This window comes from Agelaius phoeniceus, chromosome 7 (assembly GCF_051311805.1).
Source record: "Agelaius phoeniceus isolate bAgePho1 chromosome 7, bAgePho1.hap1, whole genome shotgun sequence".
NCBI lineage: Eukaryota > Metazoa > Chordata > Aves > Passeriformes > Icteridae > Agelaius > Agelaius phoeniceus.
In genome coordinates, this window is record NC_135271.1 from 43731421 (window position 1) to 43758713 (window position 27293).

The following is a 27293-nucleotide window of genomic DNA, read 5'->3' on the forward strand; positions in this document are numbered from 1 at the left end:
TCTGTAAAAATATACAAAAAAATATAAAGTATATCAAAGGAAAATTATTTTTTCCATAACAGATGGCAACAGAAAATACCTATTGAGTAACCTTATGTGCTTCAACCCACTTAGCATAATGTCAGTTTGTTTCATTTGATGGAATGTGTAAGTTTACATTACTAGCAATTCACACTGGCCTGATATAATCTGAACAGTTGAAATATTATGAAGCAGATCACTTATTGGCACACCTACTTCTCTGTAAAAAGAGCCATGATTCTATATTGTTTCCCATCTTCAAAGTGCCACTGCACTTAAATAACAGTAACAAAACCACAGTAATAAAGTAAAATATAAATGAGGTTTTATATGTATTGAGTGTAATAACAGATGAAATTCATCCTTTATCTATTATTTGTTTCATAAATGCTTTTGCACAGTAATCCTTTCTTTAAATCTCAAAGTTTTAAGAAAATAAAAATGAACTACATACTTAGCTCCATTAGCACAATAAAACGAAAATCATAGATCTGTAATAATAAAGGTTATAATTCTGTAGTGCTTTAGAATTTCAATAGATTCCCACTTTACCACAAGACAGAGCCCTTTAAATCTTTGAATTAATTTTTTACATTCTTTTGGTATTCCATTTGAGAGTTACAGAGTGTGAAATATGCACCATGATGAGAAAACAATTACCTGCACACCTGTTGTTTGAGCACACTGCCTTTAAGCAGGACTTGCAGAGGTTACTATTTTATTCCACTGTGAAATCCAAAAGGGGGGAGGCTCTAAAAGCTGACCTGATGATATGAACTTGCACTTTTACTTGTAACATGTGGCTTGTAGGTACCACATCACAAACTGTGATAACACTGGAACAAATCCATGCTAATTTTTGCTATCAGAATGTCCATGATAATTTTTTTTTTTTTCCATTTAGAAAGGAAATCTGAATGAGTGACTCTTGGCTTAAATACAACAAGCACATATTAAAATAAATAAATTTCAAACTGCAAAACTAGAAACATATCAGACAACACATGGATGTGCTGGTCACACAAAACAGAAACATATGAGTAACTCAGAGTTTTCACTAAGTTCACAACCAGTCTCTAAGCAGCCTCTGTACTTACACTTGATCATTTATGCAGGGATTCACATGGAAAGTTGCTAATAAATCTTGTTAGTATATTCAACAAACAGAACTGGCAGAAAGAGCAACCACAATGTAAGCATCACTGCGGGTTAAATATAACTGCATGGAATAAAAAGGCATGTCTTTTTAATGTTTATTAAGAGTGAAGCACAGGGCAGGTTTGGAAAGGAATACAGCAATATTCTTTCCTATCATGGAATTCCTTCCTTTTAAAAATTTATTCCCATATGGAATACCTGGAATAAAGGAAAAAACATGAACAGTATTCTTGTACTTAATTACTCTGTCCACAAACTTGCTTAGGGTTTCAAATGCCATATTGGATTCCTGCCATCATGTGGCTCATCACTGATAATAAAAATCTATGCACAGAATAAAGAAAAATTGTTGGTTGACTCAGTGTCAGTTGCTTATTTTTCTTTGTCTAAAAATTGGCAGCAAAATCTCACTTTTGTTGTCCAGGCCTGTCACATCAGTACAGCCCCACCATTCTCCTGACGTGTGCTTACCCTGAAATACTCTCTTTGCTCTTGAATAATGCCTTTACATTTCTTCAAAACTTGAAAAATATTGCTCTCCTCAGTCAAAATAATTCATAAATACTTCACCAAGGATCACTTGTGGCTTTCCTGAAGATTATTTGCTCATTTGATTTGCTGGTTTTGCTATAGCTGTAGCAATTTATTTTTATCAGGATAATGGAAATGGCTCATTTTTAGACTCAGTAGCTGAAATTTATCTATTTAAAATTGTATCACAGAATGTCATGTTTGTGTTGACATTGGTTTTCTGTGGAACCTCTCCAGGCTGGTTAAAATACTTGGACAGAGGAAAGCTGAGCAGCTGGGGGTAATTTTCTCTTAAATGCATTATCATTCTCATCAGATCTACATGCCCTGGGAGCTTAAGTTAATGCTTTGATTTTGTTTGAGAGCAAATTGGTAAGAATTGAATTGCTGAAGTAAGGGACAACAGTCTGACAAGAAGGTAAATCACCAAAACACAAATTACTGATGGAGCAGGCCTATCAGGTTGCTTGATCTAAGTTCCTTTTACTGAAATGCTGCTCCAGTGACCCTTTCACTGTGCCTTGCTTTAGTCTGGTCTGTTGTGAGGGATCTTGCCCTACCTCTCCTCTCATTCCACCATCTCTAACAAACATTTTTGTGTTCCTTTTTCAGCCTGCCTATCTGGGAGCTCCTTCCAGGGCTGCCTGCATGTCAGATACACCACCAAATTCTTTCAGGCATTGTGCTGCTGCTGTGCATTCAAAACTAGAAATCATATGGTTTAGGGAGATTAGGTTGAGTTTCTCCATAAGGGGGATGTTTCCTTTCTTCCCCTCATCACTGACTTTTTGGTCACCCATTTATCTAACCAATTGGCTCTCCTAAATATTTTATCTCTGTAATATTTCTTCAGCATATATTTGCAGCTGCAAACAGGACAAGTAATAAATATGGTTTATAATGTATTATTGCATGTTGATGATTTAAGCTGAGATGAAGTACAGACATTCAAAGTTTTATATTTCTGTCTTCTCAGGTATCATTGGTGAGTGAGGACACGGAACAAATAGTAATTAGAAAACAGTTTACTGAGATAATGCAAGATTGGAAATAATGACATCACCATCCTCACATGTAGAATGTTCTTTAATTTGTTGTTGAAAGTCTCAAAAAAATTGAGTGTTCCATACTAGATCACTGTCCTGATTCCTGTTATACAGAAACATTCTTACAATTTCTCCTGGCTGCAAGGCTGGAGGCTCATGAAGACCCTGGGGATGGATCTTCATGACTGTAACTGTGCACTTTGGTAGCCTTGACCTGCAGGAATCAATCCAGCAAGGCAATGGCCTGAAATCTTTTGAGAACCATAAATAGAGTAAAATCCACTCTTATACTTCTTAAAAGAGGTTCTGCTAGCAATGTAATTCTTGGATAAAGGTTAATGTACTAGTTTAAACTTAATATATCTCAAACATGCTTTACATTTATGTGATCACCTTCTTCTCTGTTGATACAGCCCTGGAGATTGTCTTAACTTGCAAGCAGTATTTAATTACTGCTGAAGAAATTAGCAGATCTGGAATTAATTTCTCCTTCAAGCCACCAGTCCTGATTTCTGAGTAAGGAAATATTCACTACAGATGCTGCTACAACTTATTTATGTTGATATGTTTACAGAGGAGAAAAGAACAGAGTTTGTTCTGGAGCTGGAACTTTCCTGAAGATTTGCAGAAAGGAGTGCCCTGACAATCTGATGGATACAGAGGAATAAATGTGAAATAAGCAAATAAGCAGGTCAGCTGCAGGACTTTCACAACTTGAAAACAATTTGCTGATTTGGTATCAAGTCTGCCTGCTCCCCTGAGAGCCTGCAGGCACCTGACTTCTGTGAGAAGGAAATCCTACTGCTCCCCAGCATATAACAACACTGAAATGTACCTTGGGATGCTGACAAACTGTTCCCTAACAGTATGGGACCATCTTTAGGTTTCATTTCAAGCCCTCAAACACCTCTTTCTGAAACACTTACATATTACACAGATCTCTTTGCTGTGAAGCAATGCAACTTCACTTTTTACCTCCTGCATTCAGACCTCATCATGCCTCTGATGTGTGCTCCAGAGGTCAGGCTCTGAGCCCAGACATTCCATCTCCTTTTGGCAGCTCTTAGGGCAATTAAGTGCCCTCTTCTTCTTCCCATATATAATAATGTCTTTGGTGCAATTTACCCCTTCCTGCTAAGTTGTGCAAGGTTCCATCACAGCCTGTACAGCCACACTCTCTCTTGTACATCAGGTTTTTAAAAGGGCTCATACCAATGCAGTCATCACAAAGTAATTGTTATTTACCTTGACCACCTGAGAATTCAACAGTCTGTGCTGTAGAATTTTGGGCAAAATTTTAGGTGTGAAATTAAACAGTGTGGATGGTCCATGAGTAATAAATATAAGTAATTCAGCCAGAGAAACACAAGAAGAAAATAAATGCTTCAGGAGACCTCCCTGCCTGGTTCCGGGGCTGATAAAGTAGAATTTTTATGATGGAAATAAAATGGCAATGAAAATATAGTTTAAGATCAGGGATATTGTAAATCTTATGATTAAAAATATTATCTTATACTTTCCCAACTATGAAAATTTTATTACTTATTTAATCAAATAAATCAACTCAATAAATTTTGCTGCTTGCCACTTTTTTTATCCCTTTTCCCTGAAAAATCCTGCATGGTTTATAAAAAACCCTCATGACAACGACTTTGTGGGTGAAAAGTGAAAGCAAGACTTCTCCCATGGGAACAATTCATCTAGCAAACAACTTGAATTTATGTAAACAGAGCTATATGATATTAAAAAATTTTTAAAAAGAGATATTTATAAGAAGGCAACCCCTGATCCCTGTCTTATTCCTTTCAGCATCCTCTTGTAAATCACTTCCACAGATTTCTCTCTTCACTTCTAATTGGTTTTCCTCTACTCAGTTTTAAATCTTTGACTATTATCCCCAGCACTTTGTCCCATTTGCAGATGAAGAACAAGGTGGGTCACTAAAATGGAGCTCCTGGTTTTCTTTCCCAGCCCCTCTTGCTATGACAGGCAGAATTTAATATCTTTCTAGCAACCACATTGACAGAGGAAAATGAAGGCTGCTTTGGTAGAATCTGCTCTTTTGTGCTAGGTTTTAACTATAACTATTGCTCTTTCTCAGATGGTGCTGACACAAAACACTTTTCCAAGGCTTCATCATTTTAAAAAAGCTGTTTCAGAGAATTATAAAATAATAATGAAAAAAAAAGTAATCAGCCTTCTCCTTATTTATCTATTCTAGTACTGCCTCTGTAAATCACACACTTCAGCTACAAAGAATGCCCCCAGAAAGAGAGGGTAGCTCATAAACTGCCTACAGTATCAGAGGTGAAGAGAAAAAAGCCTGAATTATCTTTTTATCCTGCTAAAATTTTGCATCAGAGACTGCATTACTTATCTTTTCATGACAGGAATAAGACAGCATCTGTGTCCCTCCCTGCAGGCAGTAAGCACACCAAAATTCCTGGGAGCAGAGAACTTACATGGCAACACACACAATCCCAAACTCAACACACATTGCTTCAAATTAGGGGCTTCAACTTCCTAAGCACTCACATTTTATGTAAATGCATGAAAAAGTAACACTTTTAACACCTTTTCTACATGCAGGATTCCTGAGGCAGTCATGGAAACTGTACTACATGAATTTAATTGTTTTTTAATTGGTAGTAAAATGAGTGTTTCTTTTGAACTGTGTGAGAAGCATGAGCAAAACCAACATGGGCAATTGGTGCAGTGTGCAGGCCAAATTTAAAAGATTTGTACCAATCTATTCACTAGAAAATAAATGTGAATGATCTGATATCTAAGACACATCAATCATGAATTATCTGCTTGCAATCATACACACAAAAACCTAGGGCAACAGTGAAATCTACACTTACCTTTAAATCTTGTTTTAAAAAAAGAAATCTATATTTCTCTTGAAATTTGAGAAGTCAAAATGTTTACAGTTTAAAAATAAGCTTACTGTGTAATACAAGAGTCTCCTCATGTCAAATATGGAATAATTTTATGCTAATATCCAATGAAATCACAGGAGTTGATATGCAGGAAAAGCAGCTAACATTACTTATTTTTAGCTTGTGCCTTCTACCACGGCATTCTTCAAAATTTGTAGTTTTACTGAGTGTGGCTAGTCCTAGGATGAGATCAGCATTAAATAAAATTGAACTGGATTGTATCAGGGAGTACAGGAAAGGTGAAAACACCCCATGCCCCCACCCCCAGTTAGCAGAATTTGCCCATTCCCTTGACTGGGGTCATGGTCTAACAGGAATGTCCTTATCACACATTTATAACTTTTCTGTAGAGTGACACATTTAAACCAATATTTACCTCCTGCTCTAAATCTGGGCTGTGTGCACTTCCAAGAAGACATAATGCAAACTTTTCTTTAATTTTATGCAGGCACACAACAGTATTTGCTCAGTTTCAGTCCTAAGAAAACAGCCTTCTTCAGATGTTGTCTCTCAGGCAGCAAGATCACAGACTACATGCCATTCATTCGAGTCTGGAGTATAATTAGAGGATAATTAAAATTCTGGAAACTCACATATTTCCTGTTTGGTTTGGATTTTTTTTTTCCTTGGTAAAAAAGGACATATGAAGAGTTTCAGCAGAAGTTCTTCCTTTTCTAACATACACTGCCACTTGTTCTCTGGTTTGTTTTCACCTAGTGAGTTAAAACCTTTTGATAGCAAGAGAACAGACATAGCAGCAAATTTTGCTCCAGGGAGATCTGGACTTTCTGAATGAGCTTAATTCCCTTTTGTCCTCAGCCAGTAATGACAAATCAAGCGAAAAGCGGGGGAAAAGAAAATCTATGAACATTAGTTCCTGCCAAACTCGGCAAGAACAATGATGTAAAATAATTTTAATCCCTCAGGGAAACATGTTAGATCATTTGGTTCTTTCTTCCACCTGGTGCAGGTTCATCTCTTTCAACTTTTTTTCAGAGCTGCTGCACAATCCAGTTTCAAGGATCTCAAGTCAAAGTGTTGATCCCACTCTTCAGATGTTATCCAACACTTCTGTAGCATTCCCAGAATAACCTGGTTTTATTGTTGCCACACAAGGAATTGGGAATAGGAACTGCATCTGCAATAATGAATGTGCAGCATGTGACTTCTGTGCAATCAAACCCCAAGCTGACATCAGCTGGACTCAGACCCTTTGGAAACAGGAAAAAGAAAGAAAAACCACCCCAAACTGGGAAGAAGGAGCAGCTGATGAGACTGTCAAAAGCAGAAGCGAGCAATGAAGATCCACGCTGTGGTGGATGTGTCAAAACTGTGAATGGATAAAGATAAATCAGACCTCTGTGCAGGGGTCTCTGAAGGATGAACTGGGAAAGGAAGCAGGAGACAAGGGACAGGAAACCAGGATAGAGGAGGTGCTGACCTAGCAACACTCAAATCAACACAAAATCAAGAGAGGAACAAGAGCCTGAAGAAAACTCAAGAACCCAGATCCCTGTGATGGTGACCTGGCACCACCCTGCCTGTGCTTTAGAGCCCCTCAGTAAGCACAGTACTTGCCCTTAGCATGCAGATCCCCTTGCCTTTAACATCAGCTGTGAGCAAACTGTGTTTCTGCACAAACCCAGCTTTGTGCTGGGTTTCTGTGTTTCTGCACAAACCCAGCTTTGTGCTGGGTTTCTGTGTTTCTGCACAAACCCAGCCCACCCTGAGCAGAGTCAGCAGCCTCAGCTGTTGGACAACAGAGCAAGGGCCACATCTTCCTCTGAGTTACAGATGCACAGCAGTGAGGGTTTAACATACACATTTAATATCACTTATGTAGCTGACATGTCCTGCAGGTTGTAATTAGTCCTCATTTGCTGTTCTCCTAGCTCATGGTCAGATTTGTTGGAACTTCTGCAAAGCAATTCTTCCACAAAAGGATGACAAAGAGATGGGTTCATTCACAATAACAGACATTGCCAAATGAAGAAGGATACTGGAACACCTCTTAGTATTCCAGAATGGGAAATGAGTGAGACATGGGTCAATTGGTTTCTCAGCTACATCCTCCCATAAAACATTGGCAAAAAAAAATCACTCTAAGCCTGTGAAGATGTACTTAAACCCTTGCAAGTTAGCTGAAACCAGGACAGTACCACATATGGCAAAAGTTAAATAAATGGGCTGTCTTCTCACAGGAAATTACACTGTTCACCATCAAGCAGGATGTTAAGGAATAGGAGCTTCTCCCCTGCAGAGGGATAATGAACCCATATCATTCCATTTATCATAGAGAAGAATCATCTAAAAAAGTAAGTTACTCTGCAGGTGTGCTCCTCTCTCCAGATTTCCATGCAATATCAGAGCTCACTGGCACACATTTTCAGTTTCAATGGGATCAGAGTACAGATAACAGTTATTCTTCTAATATATTAAATCTATCAACTGTCATTTCCCACTTACTGACATAGCCTTGAAAAGAAGAGAAATATTGTATAATTTTAAGAAATATAAAGCTCCTAGCTTGCTTCCTACAAAGGCCATTTCCTACCTGAAGGAGGAGGTCTGAAGCTGGTTTGACTTTTTGCTGGAAAAGCACACTTAAAGTTCGATTCTGTTGTTCCAGATCAAAAACTCTCATTTTCAGCTTTATACATTCCTCCCTCAGACCCTGCAGCACAAGGGAAAACAATAAGATTAGGAAGCAGGTAACAGAAGCACATAAAAACTCTAATGATAGAGTTTTTATAAACATACAACACACAACTTTTAAACAAATAAACACACAACTTTTCAAGTAGTATAAATCAGAAAAACGTGCTACTTCATTTTCTCTGGTCCTTTGATCATCCATTATAACATTAAAGAAAATCTTGTCATGAAGAACAGTAGCTACCTGGCACCCCCTTTCAGAGTTTTCTGTTAGCATAAAAATGACTTTGCTAGCAATGTGTTCCATCTTGCAGCTGACACAAAGCATAAAGCAGCAATTAATAGATGGATGCTGTCATAAGCATGAGCTGAGTGAAATGCATAAGCTACACCAAACCAGGCAGAAGTTCAAAGTGCCTTCAAGGTGCTCCTCTGAAGTCTGATCCCTTCCTTGCTTTTCCTGGAACAACCAAGTCAGCATTGCTGTGCCTGATGTGGATGGGCTGTGTCTTCCCAGACACCCCAGGGTGTGCCCAGGTGGGCAAGAAGGCAGTGGCATCCTGGCAGGATGAAAATACTGTGGCCAGCAGGACCAGGGCAGGGATTTCCCTCGGTGCTGGGCATTGGTGAGGCCACACCTCAGGTGCTGAGTTCAGTTCTGGGCCCCTCACTAAAGAAAGACACTGAGGGGCTGCAGTGAGTGCAGAGAAGGGCAGTGGAGCTGGGGAAGGGTCTGGGGCACAAACCTGATGAGGAGCAGCTGAGGGAGCTGGGGGTGTTTAGCCTGGAAAAGAAAGAGGCTCTTTTCACTCTCTACAACTTCCTCAAAGGATGTTCTAGCCAGATGGGCACCGGCCTCTTCCAAGCAGCAACTGATAGGACAAGAGGAAAGGGCCTCTGGAATGGCCTCCAGGAGAGCTTTAGGTTGTACATTAGGAAAAATTTCTTATGGAAAGGGTTGTCAAGCATTGGAACAGGTGGTGGAGTCATCACCACTGCAGGGATTTAAGATTTAAAAGCTGAGTAGATGTGGCACTTGGGGACAGGGTTTGGTGGGCTTGGCAGCACTGGGTTAATGGTTGGACTTGATGATCTTGAGGGTCCTTTCCAATACAAGCAATTCTATGATTCTATGAAAAAGATTTAAAATTGGCCATTAGAAGCAGAGATGGAGTGTAAAACCAGTCAAGCCAATAATGTCTTTCAGATACAGCTAATATCTATCTGTCTATCTATCTATCTATCTATCTATCTATCTATCTATCTATCTATCTATCTATCTATCTATCTATCCCTGTATCTATCCCTGTATCTATCTCTGTATCCATCTATCTATCTATCCATCTATCTTCAGTGTAAAACCTGCTTTTCCTGGTCACCTGAAGGAACTCAGGATTCTGTTAGAGAGAGGATTTTGGAGACTGTGCAGAATCTGACACTGAGCTTTTCAGCAATATTTTGTGCAGCTGCCCTTTTTGAGGTAAGAGAGCTTCACAAAGCAGGAAAGGTAGTCTTCTAATAAAGATTACATGTAAAAATAATAAGTTGCAGCCATATCTCGGTTGGTTTGTTTGGTTTTTTAATTTACATCTCCAAAATACTTACCATTATTTAAATTTAGGCCATTTGCTGCCCTGTGGTACTGCCTAGCTTATATTACTTCCCACCATATGAAGGTGGAGAAACAGGCCTCAGCACCCCCATATGCTGTCCTGTCTATACCATTAACAACATGATGACCTGGCTTGATGAGACAACAAGTCAGAGGGGAAAATTGTATTCAGATGTAGCTTAAATTCTTGCCTACAGTTACTCTAGTCTCTGCTCTAACCAGCACTGAGGTTATAAGAGGTGAACGCACAATAAAATATGTTCATCTTGAGACTCCCAGGAAACTGTAAACATCTTTTTATGCATATGTATCAGATTTTATGAATACTGGATGAATGCAGTTGTTCTCTCCTGATGGTTTTATAACATTTGTTTTAGGTGCCTGTCAAGTGGCTGTTCAGTTGAAATTGCAAGAGCCTTCCAACACGACCCTCAAAAAATCTCGAGGCTGATGATTTCTAAAGCCCTGAAGCTTTGCTTCCTGTCAGTGAGACCTCTTATCCCTGGTCTTGCACAAGAATCTCGATTAGTAATAGAGACTGCAAGCATCAAGACCCATCATTATCTGTCTTTCACAAATCAGAGAATTTAAAGCTGAGCCTTGGCTGTTATAACAGTGCTTAACATTTCAAGACTACTAAGGGCACTGGAAAGGAAAAATGATTCACAGAAACTAACAGTGTAGAAAAAAATTAAATCTTAGCAAGGCCTCTGCCCAAAACTTTCCTATCTTACAGCATTAAAACCATAAGATTTATGCTTCAAACTTCAGAATTTCTGTAAAAAAGTGAAATATAAGATAGTAGATTACCCACCCAGATGCTATAAACCCTGCCAATGGTAATGCCACACATAGCCCAGAGGAGAAATGAGGCACATAAAAGTAGCAATATTCTGGTAAAATAAAGTCTGAGTTTAGAAACTTGCAGTCCTAAAATTACCAATTAATACAACTATCATATGTCTGAAGCATATAATTCCTCTCCTGTGGGCAAAACAACTAGCTATTAAGGTAGCAATCTCCCAAATATTTAAAGTACTCCTAGGGTTCCAGTACAATGATATCTGAGCATCTCTGTGGTCTTGCTTTATCTCTTCAGTGTGAACCAGACTCACTCTTCTCCAAAATGGGATCCAATGGCCTCAGCAGAGGTTCCAGAAAAACACTGCTCTCCCTCTGAACATGCTTCTTTCTGCTTTAATTACCACTTAATTCTATTATTTTTTATTTAATTGATGAAAATGGAGATATGACTTTCAAATAGAACCCAGAGTAAAAAGAGTAATCTCCTGAATACACTCCTATGGAGGAGATTACAATGCAAGAAGTAGATAAACAGGGCACAAAATTATTCAATTGAATGGTTTAGCTCAAATGTCAAGCTGCTGATCCAGGTCTTACATGGAAAAAAAAATTAAAAATCCAGTTATCAGCAGTCCAATCAGCTCATGTTATATGACAAGTCTTTGAGTGGAAGGAGAAAGAATGGATGTTTTCAGTATTATAGCATACAGGTTTGCCTCAGTTAATTTTGTTGGATATCTGACTTCTTAAATTTCCTAGAGGCAAAATTTTCTATTAGTAAGTGGTAGAAATCCATAGAATTTTGCTACATAAAATTGTGAAATTATGCTGCATGGCTAACTCAGCACAAATTCAATTTAACATCGTTTCTCCAGTCACATCAAAAAAAAGTCTCTCATGTTAGAGAAATTCTATATGTATTGTAACAAATTACATACTTGAAAAGGGAACGTTTAAGACTGTAATTCCGTTTCAAGGATTCAGTGACATTGACAAATCACTCAAGCTTTGCTCACTCAATTTGTGTCACCAGAATCTCTCAGTGGGATCACAGTCTTTGCACATCCCAGCAAGCACACAGCGCTTTACTCCTTCCATTACAGCGTGTACTTCATTTAAGTGAAAATTAGTCCTTGAGGGATGATTTCAAATTCACAGCCAAGCCCACGCAGTGTGTGCTGCTGTACAAAGCCACTCTTCTCCCTTTTGTGAAAGCTCTCAGCTTTTCTCCATGTCTTGCTCTGCTCCTGACGGCTGTTATCTCTCAGTGGCATGACTGATTCTGCCTTACTGCTCAGCTGCATGATGGTAGATTTATCTGTTTACCAGCCACTATTTGGGTTCTGATATCTACCCTTTTGGGACTGGTGTGAGGAGTGCAATTTCCTCTTTATTGTACACTATTGTGTTCCTGTCTTTTCTTATAAAAGGACTTGTATGAACGGTGTCAGGAGCACTATACATTTAATATTCATTAGCATTTAGAAAAGTACCCTCTTTCCTCTTTCTATGGATATTAAATTAGCTGTTATTACTCAGTAATAGGTAAGCAGCTGTTAAATCCCATCAACCCTAAGTAAATCACTTTATTAAATGTATTTGGATCTGTTTTTATTGTATCCTTAGGTACTCCTTGGCTCCTATGGGTTTGGAAGGATTAATTACTGAGGAAGTATGCAGTCATCAAAATGTCTGACACCTTTGCAAAGGAAATCAGCCAGCTCCTCTCTCCATTTGGGAAACCATCAGAATATTCCCAAATTAGAGATTAATATATTGAGATTAACCCTCTGGTGAGTATTTCACCACATTTGGTTTCATCACACAAAATGTGTATGAGGTTTTTGTGTATATTAACATGAAAAAATACCTCCATTTCCATTTAAACTGTACTGAAACACATATTTGGGATTTTTTTAGAAAATACCTCAAGTTATATTTCTAGCAGGTGTCACAGAAACAGCTCTGCAGTCCTCTGATGATGCACAGACCCTACTCCTACGTGTAAACAGAGAAACACAGCACAGACAGCAGCAGGGCAAACTTCCCTGGATGTTGTGGCTTGCACAAATCACCTCTGAGCTGCAACTTCCAACTGCTGGAAGGCAGTATTCCTCTTCCAGAGTAAAAACATTTGTTGTCCATCTAAAAATCGTGGGATGAGCAATGATACATTCAACCCAGCCTGGCCCCTCTGCCCCCACTCTTCCCTTGGCAGGGAATTCTGAATGATGCCCTGCTGGGCAGAATGATGTCCATGAAGGGAGGCTTTGGAACTGGTGCTCAAAAACTATTTGCATATAGAACACTGTTGTGCATGTGGCAAGAGTTTTCTTGATTATTTTTACTTTGTGTTTCGTGCTGCATTTTAAGAACATTATTACTTGTCCTGTCATTAGGTGTAGACAAGACAGTTTATATTCTCCTTTGCACTATCTGCTTTAAAAGACTGCATTTATGTCTCTTTCCGAATCATCTTTTTACAACTAAATGATCCAGAGCATTTTAATAATGCCACATCCATCAAGTGGTCTAGACCTCACAAAGAATCATTGCATGAATATTGAAATGCTCACAGCTTATTGTTATAGAACTTTATATTTTGTCTTTCCCTCTTTCTCCCCCTGACAGAATGAAATAACGAAATCATGTTTAACTCAAAGACCACTTCAGAAAATTGGAATTTCAGACATGACTTCATGCAGTAGAGATCTCTGTAGAAGCCACAGTGAATCTTTTCATTGTGCCAGGTTTGCAATTATCCTACAAGTACTTTTCCTGTGCAGTACTTACCCTGCTTACTGAATGTGTGAACGTAGTTTAAAAATGTATACTATTTAAGAATATCTCTCAAATAAACAATGACTATCTGCAAGCTTTAAGTTACACTGAAAATACCCAAATCACAACTTACCTTTTGAGTAAGTAGAGCCTGAACAACCTGATTAGCCACCTGAAAGAAAAAATGTAAATGAAGTTACATATGTTATGAATTTACATATGTGTGTGCATGCATAACAATATCTTCTTTTGTGGCCTGTCCTGGTTTCAGCTAGGGCAGGGTTAATTTCCTCTCAGTACCTGTTACAGTGCTGTGCTTTGGATTCAGAATGAGAATGGTGTTGATAACACACTGATGTTTTGGTTTTTTGCTAGGTTGTGTTCATCCTAAATCAATGACCATTTTTTTATCTTGTCTCATGCTCTGCCAGTGAGGAGGTTCAGAAAAGAAACTGGGAGGGAGCTTTGCTGGGACAGGTGACCCAAACTGGCCAAAGGGAAATTCCTCACCACAGAACATCCTGTGATATAACCTGGGGGAGTTGCCAGGAAGGAAACTGTTCCTGTCTCAACATACAAGTTTTATGCTGACTCTTCTCCCCATTCTATTGGACCTGAGCAAGCAGCTGTGAGTTCCTTCATCTCCATCTGGGCTTAAAACCATCACAATCATTTTTTGGCACACAATGTGAGGCCCAAAGGGTTAAGGACAGATCAGACCAGAGTGAGTTAAAATATTGTTATAAACATTTACTGTAAGGGTTTCACAGTTGTCAGAGGCTTTATACTCCACCTTCCATCTACAACCACCACCATTTCTAGCATTTTCATTATTTCAATCAGATAATACCAGTAAGAATACCTGAAATTCACATCAACTACTTCTGTGCTAGTCCTCATTATAAGCAAATGTGCACTGTATCAATTGCAGTGTGACATGAGGGGGATTTGGTTAACTTCTGTCATCTCTTCTCTGCAGTAGATGAAACTCTCACAGTTCTAGATGTGGCTGGTGTGCATCAGCATGGATTGACTGCATTCACTGGAGCAGATTTTTACCAGCCAAGGATGGAGGCCTGAATGTTTTCATGAAGTTTAATTGTTTCTTGATTAAATATTGACAAAATGGTACATCTACCATGACAAGCAGGAACCATAAAGTGGCACAGAAAATTAAAGTATCTACTGTCATTGAAATGTGGTTGGAAGGCATTCACCCCACATAGCACAATTGACTTGAATGAGATTACACACCATTGATTAGCAGAACTATATATTCAACTGGGAATTTATGAAGTTATTTATTTTATACATCCTTACTAATTTATATTTACCAGGAAGGATAGGGGGAGTAAGGAGGAAGAAGGAGGGAGAGAAAGAAAGACTGAGGTAAGGTTTTCTGTTGGTGCTGTCTAACTTGAAGGTTCAACACCATATATGTGATAGTGGAGCCCTGGAAAATGTTAAAGATAGACTTTGAAAATGTTAGGCTTTGTGTTTTCTCAGATCACTGCACCTGCGTAAGCAGTATGATAAATGATATAATTGTTAGATATGATGATTGTTTAGTAATTAAATATAATTTTTATATAATCATAAGAAGAATAATGAGAAACTATGTTGGAAATTTAAGGGGGCTATGCTTAGCTGAAATCTATGTATACAATAGAACAATATAAGTTTAATAATTAACATGAAAGTTATATAACGATAGAATATAAGAACACAATCATCTCGAATACATGGTCAGAGTCAGATTTGAGTGGAATACTCCTGACACCCAGAGCTCTTAATAAAAGCACCTGCATATAACAGCTTATGTGATTGTGTGTTTCTGAATGCTAACATATGCACATATTATCACCCAATGTGCTGACTTATCATTTTGCTCCTGCATTTAGGCAGAGCAAGTAGAGATGTCTCTCGTAGAAAGAAGAGATTTTTGATTTAGTTTTGGCTTACAGAAATTAAAGTAAAAATTTATGCAGATATCACTAAATAATCTGCATTGATTCTTGTTACTCTTGGCAAATTAAATAAAAACCCCCACCAACACTGATGCACACTCAGTGGGGAGTAAAGAGCTGCAGCAGCTAATTCACTTCTGTAAATAATTTACTTTTGCTAGATACAAAAGCTACATTTGGTTCCTACTCATAAAACTGCCTAGTATCAAATTTTTTTCCCAAACTGGTCCCTAACTTCAGGCAGCCTGTGGAACCACGCTCCAAAAGAACAGCTCTCTACATGATTTAACAGAAGACACAGACTAATATTAGAACAGTAATAACCAACAGAAGTAAACATGCTAGGGTTTGAAAGCCCATGTGCCTTGCCCTGCAGGCTCTCAGGCTCTCCACTGACACTGCTCCTTCTGGCAGGTACTTTAAGGGCTGTTTGCTCTACCTGAAAATTGAACAAACCATAGAGAATACATTATTCCTTTACTTTCTGACACAGAGTTACTTTACCAAGGAAGAACTAAAAGGTTCTTTGAAGTGTGCACTAGTCACTCACAACAGCATAGCCTACAAAATGACTCCTACAGCATTACATATTGTACAGAGGAGTGTAAATGGCATAATATTCCAAATGGGGAAAAAACTGAACTTGCTGATGCATTTATGACAAACTTTCCAGCTTTTGAGTGAAGATAGGTATCTAAATGGAAGTACCTGCCAGTGATCCGTAGCTCCCATGGAACTCAATAAGAAAGATATGTAACCAGGTTCTTTAGAAAAATATGGCTATTTTTTTTCTATTATCTAGCAACTTGGCAAACTGTGTTGTTGTTACCATTCAAGATTTTCAGGTCTGTATTTTTGGTATTCAGCAGGAACAGAGGTGGGAAGCCTTCAGTGAAATGTTCTGCAGTTACTAAAATTAATTTAGCACTCAATAAGTGGAATCATAGCCAAATGTTTGCATTTCAAATGAGGTTGCCATTCTACTCCTACAGCATATAGAAATAAGCTGCTAAACTCACCAGTCTACTTCATTTTAACTTACAGGTATCAGGAGACACCATGGATGTGAAGAACAACATGAACCAGTTCCACAAAACTGATAGTCACTACTACCAAAAACTGTGGCAACTGAGATCATTGAAGACAGAGGAATTGACTTCTGAGATGCAGAAAATGTGAAAATGTGAAGTTCTCACTTGAATGAGACATAACTGTGGCTCAATCCCAGTAAAAATCAGGCTGTAAAAGTACTTGACCTGTGATAACTGCAGTTAATCAAGGTGAAACAAGGAGTAGAACAGAGCTGGCTGGTTTCCTTGGTCTGCTGTTCTGCAGAAGGTGACACTCCTTCCTTTCACACCACCTGCCTCTCCTCTGAACTTAATAGGCAGGATCTTTAGGTGATGATTCCTCTTTGGGATTGCAATAAAAGAGATAAAAGATCCGGCTTCACTTTTTCCTTAGGCAATTATGTTTACAAATATATGTCATAAAGTGGTCTTAATAGAAAAGGTATAAAAAGAATGAATCAAAGAAAAGAGACCCTAATGCAACATCTGTTATGCCTTTTACAAGTACTGAGATTTTACACAGCTGCCTTTAATGTATAATCCCATATGCACAAAGACATTCCAAGTGTACTAAAATAAAAGATTTATCTTTTATTCAAATCTTAAAAACAGAATGCCTTTTTTTAAAAAAATAACTCTGCGTTTTTGATTAGTTAATTCTTAAAACATCAGCAAAAAATATCCACTACCCCAAGTTGCATAATTTCCTGCACGTGAATATGGTGAAGCTTTGACAGAAATCTCAGTTGGCACAGTGATGTGAATAACCATGACACTGCCACCTACCAGTAAACTGACAGCTGAATTCCACAATAGGAAACTGAGATTAAGCATGTTAACCTCAAAGCCCAAAGGTACAGGAAGACAATCCTGGGTTTTGCATTAAATTTTTCAGCAACAGAAAGAAACATTTATGGAGTATGTCTGAATTTAAATAAGCTCTTTTCTTATTTATCAAGTACTGGAATATTTCAATGACACCTTTTTCCAAAAACTGTTCCAAGGTTTTTACATTTACACTTCAGAGATGAACAATTATTTTAAAATCAGTGAATAATTGTTAAAATTCATAAAGGACTCTGCTCAGCTTGACCCATATGCTTTTCAGATTTAATCTCTCTGAACATTTGAGTTTCACTGAATTTTACCATGAAAATGATTACAGAGCATGCATTTTTATGTCACAGTTGCAGGCATTTATACAATATTAAATGTAGGGCATTATATGAATGAAAAATATGTAAAATAACTGATTTAAAAAAAAAAAAAGAGAGACAATAATGGCAAGCATAGCTTTAAAAACTCAGCTCTGGTATATCAGACAGGAAAATCACAGTGGCTATTTTTACTTCCTTCATATTCAGCTTAATGGCCAGCAACACCTGAGCAGAGAGCACACTGTGCACTGCAGGTGTCACTGGCTGTGACCCCGAGGGAGCAGGCAGGTCCCCCTGCCAGGGTGGCCAGGTTCAATGGGGCTGGAGTGCCCTGAGCAGAGTCTGCCCGTGCCCAGGGCAGAGGAGCTGCCCTCTGAGGCTCTGAGTGATGAGGGAGACATGGCAGCGTTCTCCCAGTCGTTCCCAATGATGTTCCTTCAGCTCCCCAGGGGCTGCCAAGCCTCCCAGACATGGAACAGCCAGGATGGCCAGGTGGTGGCTTGGGAGGGAAGCACTCCTTGTGCATCAGCCCAGGAAAATTCATTGCACTCACAACTAATTTGGCTACAGAGGCAGAATTTAAAAAATTAAAGCCACGGTTGTAGAAGTTGCTCAGATGTTTCAGTGGCAGCCCCAGGTGTCTCAGGCTGGGGTGTGATCACAGCCCTGTGCTCCCAGAACAGCTCTGCTCCTCACTCCAAACCTGCCAGGTGCCCCTGAGGCAAAGGGGGGCTGCAGCACACACAGACACAGGCTGCTCCTGAAATACATCTGCTCCTAAAAACATGAACAGGTTCTGAGAGCCACACTAGGGAAGGGCTGAAGAAATTCTCACCTTCAAGAAGAGGGGCTGGTGTAAGATGAGGTATGAACAGAGCAATCATCAGACCTAAAGCCCTTAAGAAATTTTAAAATTGAAATATTTTCAAATATTTTTAATTTTTTAAAACAATCTTTATGGAAAATATTTTATTTGCTTAAGATCTCCAATAACAATCCTGTCTGGAAAGGAATTTTTGTTGTTAACTAATTAAATTTCTGTCTCATCTCCTATTCCCTTTATTGTTACTCTAAAGAAAGAGAGTGAGGATGTGTGATTTCTTGGGCAGCTCCAGCAAAGGAATGTGCTCAGGTGAACACTGACCCGGGACTCCTGCAAAATTTGCAACTATTAAATGAGGTTTTCTTGTCTCAGTCATGGGCAACAACTTTTTCACCCCAGTGACCAGAGGACATTAGGTCCAAGCTTGTGTCAGCTGAAACAATGCTGGTTACAGTGCCTCTGCCAAAGCATTGTGAAACACAGAAAAAAAGAATGAGATGAACAAAAAAAGAAACAAACAACAAAACAGAGAAGCCCCAACCCACAGGTGGTGAGAAGCACTTTCTCCTGGAAAAGTTGACACAGTGAGAGAAGATGGACACAGCTGTGACAATACAGAAGAATTGGAAACAGCCAACATGATGTTGAAGATAATAAAGTTGAGAGCATAGCTTGATTTAATTATATGATCTTCAAACTGGAATAGTGTGTGAAAAACAATCCTGGGTTGGAAATCCACCATCCTACTTCAAACAGGATAAAAGCATGTTTTCTATCCTTATAATCTGCATGGAGTGTTTTGCTGAAATGGACAGCTACAGTGCTTCACTCATCTCCAAAACTAATTATGTAAGCAGATTTTGTCCTAGACAATCAGAAAATAATTTTAAGTCAGGCTCCGTAATTTAAAATGAAGTTAGCAATTATATGGTAATTTCATCCTTATCACCAAGATGTCCATGCATGGTTTGAGTGTGCACTGAGGGTGACTCAGGCCACTGCAGACAAAGGCTCTGCTGGACCCCAGAGCCCCAGAAAGGGCAGAGCACACCCAGAGGGAAGGTGTATCTGCAAATTTCCTGACAAAAAATCTGCCACAGTGGCAAAAGGGAGGATTTGCTGATGAAAATCTGCACTAAACTGTAGGTTTCTTGCACCAGAGTCGTATTGTTCAGGCTTCTAGCACTTCAGCAAATGCCAATTAAAAATTAAAAAAGCTGCAGTGAAGACTGGAGCTGTCATCTGCCCTGGGTGGTTTGCTTGCTCACGCACTCTTTTCTCCAAGGTACAGCTGGAGTTCTTGTTTTGTTTGCATGGCAGTTAATTACTTATGCCATGACACATCCTTATTATGGAATAGGTAAATGATTTCTACAAGCAACTCTTGGAGCCACTGAGAGCTTTCAAACTGCTTTAAACTCTGAGCCATGCTGGAGAGCCTTATTGGGAGGAGCAAGTGAGCATCAGTACCTGAGTGAAGGAAGCTCCATGCAACAGGAGACAGTGGGCACTGCTGGAATGCAGCCCCTGCTGCAGTGCTCAGACAGTAAGGGAGGGGTGAATTATATTCCAGCTGTAACTGGAAGCTCTGATCAAGCCAGCAGCTAGAAAAATAAACAGCATTAAAAGCTGTGTGTGCAACCCTAAGGGGGAGCTGAGAGACTCAGCTGTGGGGTGATGGAATGTGTCCCATGGGAAGGCTGAGGGGCTCCTGATCCACACGTGTTCCACCTGACAGAAAAGGAGTGCTCAGCACCTAACAGGCAAATTATAATCTCCTCCTCTTTATGAAAGCAAGCCAGTTCCATGTATTGGTCACAGGGATATCAACTTTTCAGTGAAGAGCTGTGGTCAAAACAGGATTTACAGCAGAGGTCGTGGAGAACAACACCTTTGACTGCCAGACACATGTTCTTGGAATTAATTAGAATGAGGTAATACAAAATTTGCAGAACAATGTCAACCTTCTAAGAGAGGCAGAGATTAATTTGTATTAACTTAATTATAGTAGCAGGTAAGAACAACCTTTTTATCCACCTTACCTCATCGAGACATCTTTCATACTGTTCTCTCTGATTTTCATTTTCCAGAGCCAGTGCTGAATTCTCTGCCTACAGTAAAAGGGAATAAATAAGTAAATATGTAAATTTAGCAAAGGATATCTTTCACCACATGACAATTCATAAAAATCCTCGGGGGGCTTACCTACCATGCTTCTTCAAGATCCAGAATAAAATGCACTGTGCAATTTATTTTGCTGCAGGTTGGTGCTTTGAGTAAAACCAGAAGTGACATTCATTTATGAGATTACTCACACCCTGCATTACGGTTTAGAACAATATCATAGCAGATATTCCATGTACGTCCACCATCTCACCTTGTCAGGTGCAATAGAGTTGGTAATGAAACACTATAAAAGATATTGACATATCTTCTTCTCTTCCTCTCCCTTTTCAGTTTAGAGGGAACTTTTTACTTAAGAACCACCTGGACACAAACAGAGGCAGCCACTACCACAGGGAAGCAAAAGCCAAGATCATGTCAACTTTTAACTGTTGCAGCCCCTCTCAAGCCTGGCCCTGCAGTGGGGAACCCCACAAGCACAGGTCATTCTACAGCTAATTGGTGAATTTTTACATCCTTTAACTGACCCTGATAAATTTAATAGTCTTTACTCACAAAAAAATTTGATTATTTAAGAGTGAGAGATATTTTGCTGCATCTAAATGTAGTCTTGAAGTCAGATTTTTTCTCCCACATATGTAATTTTAAATTTGATAAAGATTCCTGTGCAATAGGGCCTTTCATCTGTCTTTAGTTTTCATTATGCTCACATTTTTGCAGAGTGAAAATTTAAAAATAGCACAATCTGGTAAGTAAATCACAGTAAACTAAAGTATTTTTCTCTATATATCTATTTGACTTTAAGAATTTCTACAGTATGGGAAGAGGAAAATCTCTAAAGTGTGATGCAGTTTCATCAGAGCAAGTTTCAACTAGTCTTCTCTTAGAGACTGAGAAACTAAAACAAAATATATAAAAATCTGAGAGTGAAAACTGGCTCTAGAAATCTCTCTGCCTCCCATGCATAACTTCCCATCACATAACCATAACACCAAAATCAATTCCTTTCCATAATTACAACTATTATGCAATTTACAGTACTTGCATTACTTTAACCTTCCTCTATAAAACTTAAACAAGTGCTGTTTCAATGGAATTGTGGTTACACAAAACAACAGTGATAAATACAGTTAACATTTGCAGTTTTAGAGGAAAATTAATGGAATGTGCTGCATGGAAAGACTGTGAAAGATGCACGTTGTCTTTGTTAAAAAAGTCAATGAATCAACAAAATAAGAATCCCAAAGTCTATTAAATTGATTCATTAATAAACATTTCAAATTCAGCTGAATCATAAAAGCAAGGCTAGGAAGCAAAAGCAAATGTACACTATTAGCCAGCATCTTGAAAGAGATTGAAGAGTAAAAGTGTGGTAAGAAACAAGGGCATATAGAGTTTACTTATTTAAAAGTCTAAATAAGCAAGTGTAGAGAATCTGTGCTTTATCTCCAGGGTACAATTAAAGCCAGCAAAGGTGGTAAAATGCTCTGCATCATATTTTCACAATGTCACCTATGGATGGGTTCAACATAAGGCTATAAAAAGTCTATGGGTGATCCTGCAGAGAGCACTGTGAGATGAGGCAGCAAAAAGTGGCAGAAGCAGAAGGAGCAAAGTAGAAGAAGAAGCTGAAAAAGCAGCAGTAAAAAATCAGAAGCTGGAATGTAAATAGTCCTCCAGACTGAAGAGGCCACAGTTTGATTTTACAGACGTATTCTTGCAGATTGATTGATAAAATAAAGAGATGTTTGTTACATAAAAATATTCCCGAGTTAAAGATTTTCAGACATTTTCTCTATGTATACCCCCCTAAAATGCCATCCAAAATAAATTCTTACTGTTCTGAAGCAATCACTAAAGGATTAGTCTGCACAGACTAATTGATATATTTATGGATTTTATTTTTAATTTTCATTTTTATTAACATAAAAATACATTGTATGATTTTATCCTAAAATAGTTTGGGCAGACTGCTTACACACAGAAATCTGTAAAAGAACTACAGCACACCCTTGTACTATATGAAATATACAGAGAGCTCCCCATGCTTCTCTCACTCCATGCTTTGGAATGCTGTAAAATGGAATGTTAAATCTTCCTGGATCTGTGCACTGAACCTCTGATTTCAGCAAGCTATTCCATAACAAACAGGCTACCAAAATTAGGAAATCTAAACCTGACAGCATTATAAATAAATGCTACATTTCAGCTCTTATCAATCCACAGTGGAAACATCTGTATAATAAAACCTGTTCTCACACCACTGGTTTTAAAATTGCAGTGAAAGGATGTAAGGCAGTCAATGTTAGCTTGACTTTTGTGCTTCTTGATTGCCAAGCAAATCATGCCTATTTATTTGGCATTTTTGTAATAAGGACTAGACTAGAAAGGAACACTTGACTGACTTTGCTTTAGAATCTGTGCCAGTTCCCACAACATGAGAAAACCAGTACTTGATATATTAAATCACTATACAGTGCAACCAAATACATGATAATAATCCTCATTCCCCCAAAAGTGTTCATTTGGAAAATTTGTAATAGCACTTACAGCCTCAAAACTCTGCCTCCCAATCCAAACCTTCATTTATTTAACAGAAATCACTGGTTTTGATGTTATTGTAAGGCTGCTCAATTTTTTCTCCAAAGGATCTGCCTTCCTCTCGTGTTGTATATTCTGGGCATCCTTTGCCAGTTAAGCAGAGTACATCTCCTTGAAGGAAACTGCTATTAAATTTCCATTTTTATTTTCAGGCCACACTTGGAGAGGGCTAAACTGCAGGAAGGAGCCTCTCTCTATTCTCACAGCTGGAAAGCTTTTGCAGCCTTGCAGGCCCCTGGGGCAGTGACAGTGCTGACCCCAGCTCTAATCCCACCCATGACCTGGCAGGGACTGTGCAGGGAGAGCTGAGCTTGCTGAGAGCAGGCAGCTGAGAGTCCTGAGAGCAGCACGTTCTGAGATAGCCACTGGTTTCTGCAGTGATTCCCAGTTTAGTCATGGCTGTCCTCTAGGAACTTAAGCATGTTTCATGTCACACATAGAAATGAACAATCATTCTCTGTCCCTCAGCCTTGCTAACACAAAAAGTGATGCAGCCCAGCAAGGATGGAGCACTCAGGGCCTGCCACCAGCACCTCAGGCACACACATTGGTTTTTGGGGGACAGCTCACAAAGGACAGCAGCATTCAGTCAGCCAAAAGTAACTGTGGCACCACTTACCACTAAATGCAACATCAGTACCTGCTGCTTTTGGATCATTACAGGATCCTAAAATGTCAACATAGATATCCCTCCCAAATCTGATTTTGAAAGTATTTTGCACTAGAGTCTCTCCCAACATTGGAAAATTTAAAGATGACTTGGATAATGCTAAGCCACCTTCAACTTCCTGAATTAAAGACAACATGGTTCTGAATTGTGAGATGGAGTTTGTAAGGTAAAACTTCAGACCACTTTAACAAAACAGGCTGCCTTGAATTGGTACCATTGCTAACATACAGTCATTATCAGAGACTTTGTCAATTGATTTGAATTCCTTCCTCAGGACAAAAAAACATAGCCCTGGTAATGACAAAACTTCTTTGGGTCAGCTAAATTCTCTCTCTCCCATAGATATTTTCTCCTGTTTTGCACAGTTTCAAAAATAATAAAAGGCCACACACCTGATGCTTCAACAGACAATCCTCTGCACTTTTATAATGACAATGAAATTAATTAAAGCTATTAATTAACTATTAAAATTAATCGAATTTTCTACTAGAATGCACAAATAAAAGAGAAGCATGACTAAAAGGGAATTATGTACAATATTGTTTTCCTTACTCAAACTTTTGTCAGAATTGAGACAAAACAAAAGGATGGGAGGGGGAAGAAAGAAGAAATCAGGAAGTGATATGCATTTTGCACTAAGGGAAGAGGAGATCACAGAACCATAGGGTGGTTTGGATCAGAAAGGACCTTTAAAGATCATCCAGTCATGGGCAGGAGGTGAAGGTCTAAAGGTTGCACATCTAGTTAGCAGCTCAGCAGGCTCTGAAGGTATCATCAATAAAGGTCAAGGGGAACAAAGTTATGACAGTGAACTTTAAAATCCCTGGCAGAATGCTGCCCCACAGTTACCATGTGCACTCCTTTGTTATTCACTCTAAACCATTTGTCCATTTATAGAAAGCTTTATTGATTTACACAGACATTCATTTGTCATGCCCACTGCAGTGTATTAAGAGCTGTCCAAGCACTTCAAATGTACTCAGGAATTTTTTCCTGCTTTCAGCCTCTGATTTTGTATACTTCTGTGGTCACAGCTTCCTACAGCACATGAGGGGTCAAACCCTGTTGTTGGCACAGTAAGAAGTGATGCTGTTGCATTTTTTCCTTAGGTCCTTGGAGCATTTTTGTTAAGCTGCTGTTCTAGGAGGAGTTTACCACCTGAACCACCTCTGTGTCTTTGGTCACAGGGAACTTTTTGCATTTTTCTGTCCCTGCTATGCAGAGAATTTGTCCTTTGAAAGACTAATCCAACAAATTGTCAGAGAAAAGTTTAACACCATACTTATGCTGGTCAGAAGAGCTGAAAATTGCATTTTTGCTTTTAAATCAATGTAATTGTAGCAACAAAAGCTTTAATTTAATTCTAGCACTATAAAAGCATTTCCACTGGCCACCTTCCAGAGCCTTTTATATTAGTAAAGACAACTCATTTTACTCTTTGCTGGGAGTAAAATGAGAACTGCACCTCAAGGCCACCTGTCAACATTTGGATGTTTCCACCTTGTCCTTTACACATTTTCCACAACAGATGAAAGCTTGGGCAGCCATGGAGCATCTCCTGCTGAACAGCTCTGCTCCCTGGCCCTACAGCCTCCAGACACTGACACTGGGCAGTGCTACCTACTGATGAAATTATCAGTGAATTTAGTGGAAAAGTACTTAAATAAAGTGCTTTTTTATTTAAATGTCCCAGCCTTAACTATTTCTTCTGGATCATGGAGATGGGAGAAAAGAAGCAAAACACCAAAAAGAACAAATCAATGATATGATGACAGCCAAGCTTCTCACCCTTGCTTCAAAACACTTAGCCTTCTCAGCAGTATCATTTTCTGGTTTATTTTTTAATGGCCTGTTATATTTAACCCCACTTAAAACATTTGACATATTTTATCTGAAGTACTCAGCCAGTGCTTAATTTCCATTCACTTAAAACATGGCATGGAAGGAATACATATGCAACGTTAAATAATAAACACAGAACCATGCAAGTGTCAATTATAATTCTGTCTATAAAAAGGCCCTTATTGGGCAGCACTGGTGGGGATCATTCTTGCAATTCACAGCTTCAACAATGTTTTTTTAAAATTTTTTACTGTTACAAGACTATATTAAATCTCAAAAGCAGTGTATCTCCCAGGACATGCTCTGCTATAGCTGTGCTGCCCATGGGTTTGCAGACTCACAGAAAGCAGTACAACCTTCTGATGTATGCTAGAAATCAGAAGATATTTATTCAACATCAGGAAAAGAACCACTTAAGGTTACAAAAAACCCCTTGGGTTTAAATGTTGTGAACAAAAAGCAGCCCAAGGTCTGTGCAGCTTCCTATGATGCCTAACCAATTAATTATTGATGAGCAGATTCATGTATTTAAACATGAACTTACAGCAGAAATTATGTAACAGTTTTAAAATTTGTGTTGATTTCACACTGTCAAAGATCAGAACACAGAACTTGCTCATTTATTCAGATTTTTAGCAGTTTGCAAGGAGAGACTCCCACCCACAGTTCTGGATGGGGCTCATAACCACAGAAAGCTTTTCCTGTCTGCTGAGCATTTCCCAGCTCACACCAGATGAAACAATGGGTGTCCAGCCTAAATGAGGAAGCCTACCTTTGGAAAGAAGAGTGCAACTGGAATTTATTCCTCCAAATTTACTTATGTTGGATAAATGTACAAACTTCAGGATTCAAATCCAACAAACCAGAACCAAATGAGATTCATACACTGCTGATGAGACTGTGTTCTAAAAATGACTAAAGCAAAACTCATATTCCTGGGAATTCCTCTGTGAAATACCTGGTTTTTGCTTTTTTGTTTTTTTTTCCCCCAGAATCTGGGGCTGAACATTTTCAACTGGTTCAAGAATGGCAATATTTGTCTTTTTATCCTTTTGATTAACTCTAAAGTAACTAAAAATGACAAGCCTTTAAAACCTTCAACATTTTCCCTTCTGACACCATAGAAATGTTTGGAGTTGACATTTTAAGAAGGTTGGGAATAGATCTAGCAAAACAGACTGCATTATAAGCACAGGCTTATCTTCAAGCAAATAATCACCTAGGCTACTGCTAACAGATATATCAATAATAGAGTTGTATGTTTACCTGCATGCAAATGGTAGAAAACAGCAAATTCTACCAGTATTTACAGAGATAATAATAGACTCTCAACATTTCCACTGGCAAAGCACTGTCAATACAGGCCTTTGTACAAATGGGTTAAAATTATGAAGGATGCCTTCTTTTCCCCAAAAAGATTTTTTCCAAATGATCCCATATAAAACATTTTTTGAGCATGAGGAGTCAAAGAGATCTGAAGAAGCAGAGA

General features: G+C 38.7%; 1 protein-coding gene across 8 annotated transcripts in view; it reads right to left on the reverse strand.

Annotated features, from left to right (window-relative positions):
- Positions 1-27293, reverse strand: part of NCKAP5 (NCK associated protein 5) — a 381602-nt gene that overhangs the window by 73673 nt on the left and 280636 nt on the right. For all 8 annotated transcript variants that reach the window (XR_013183102.1, XM_077181707.1, XM_077181708.1 and 5 more), the window contains 3 exons: positions 20610-20678; positions 13684-13722; positions 8253-8372 (listed from right to left, as the gene is read on the reverse strand). Coding sequence is in view for 7 of the 8 variants with exons in the window: in XM_077181707.1 (XP_077037822.1) it covers positions 8253-8372; positions 13684-13722; positions 20610-20678 (228 nt within the window). In the remaining variant the exon portion in view is untranslated. The remainder of the gene's footprint in view (positions 1-8252; positions 8373-13683; positions 13723-20609; positions 20679-27293) is intronic.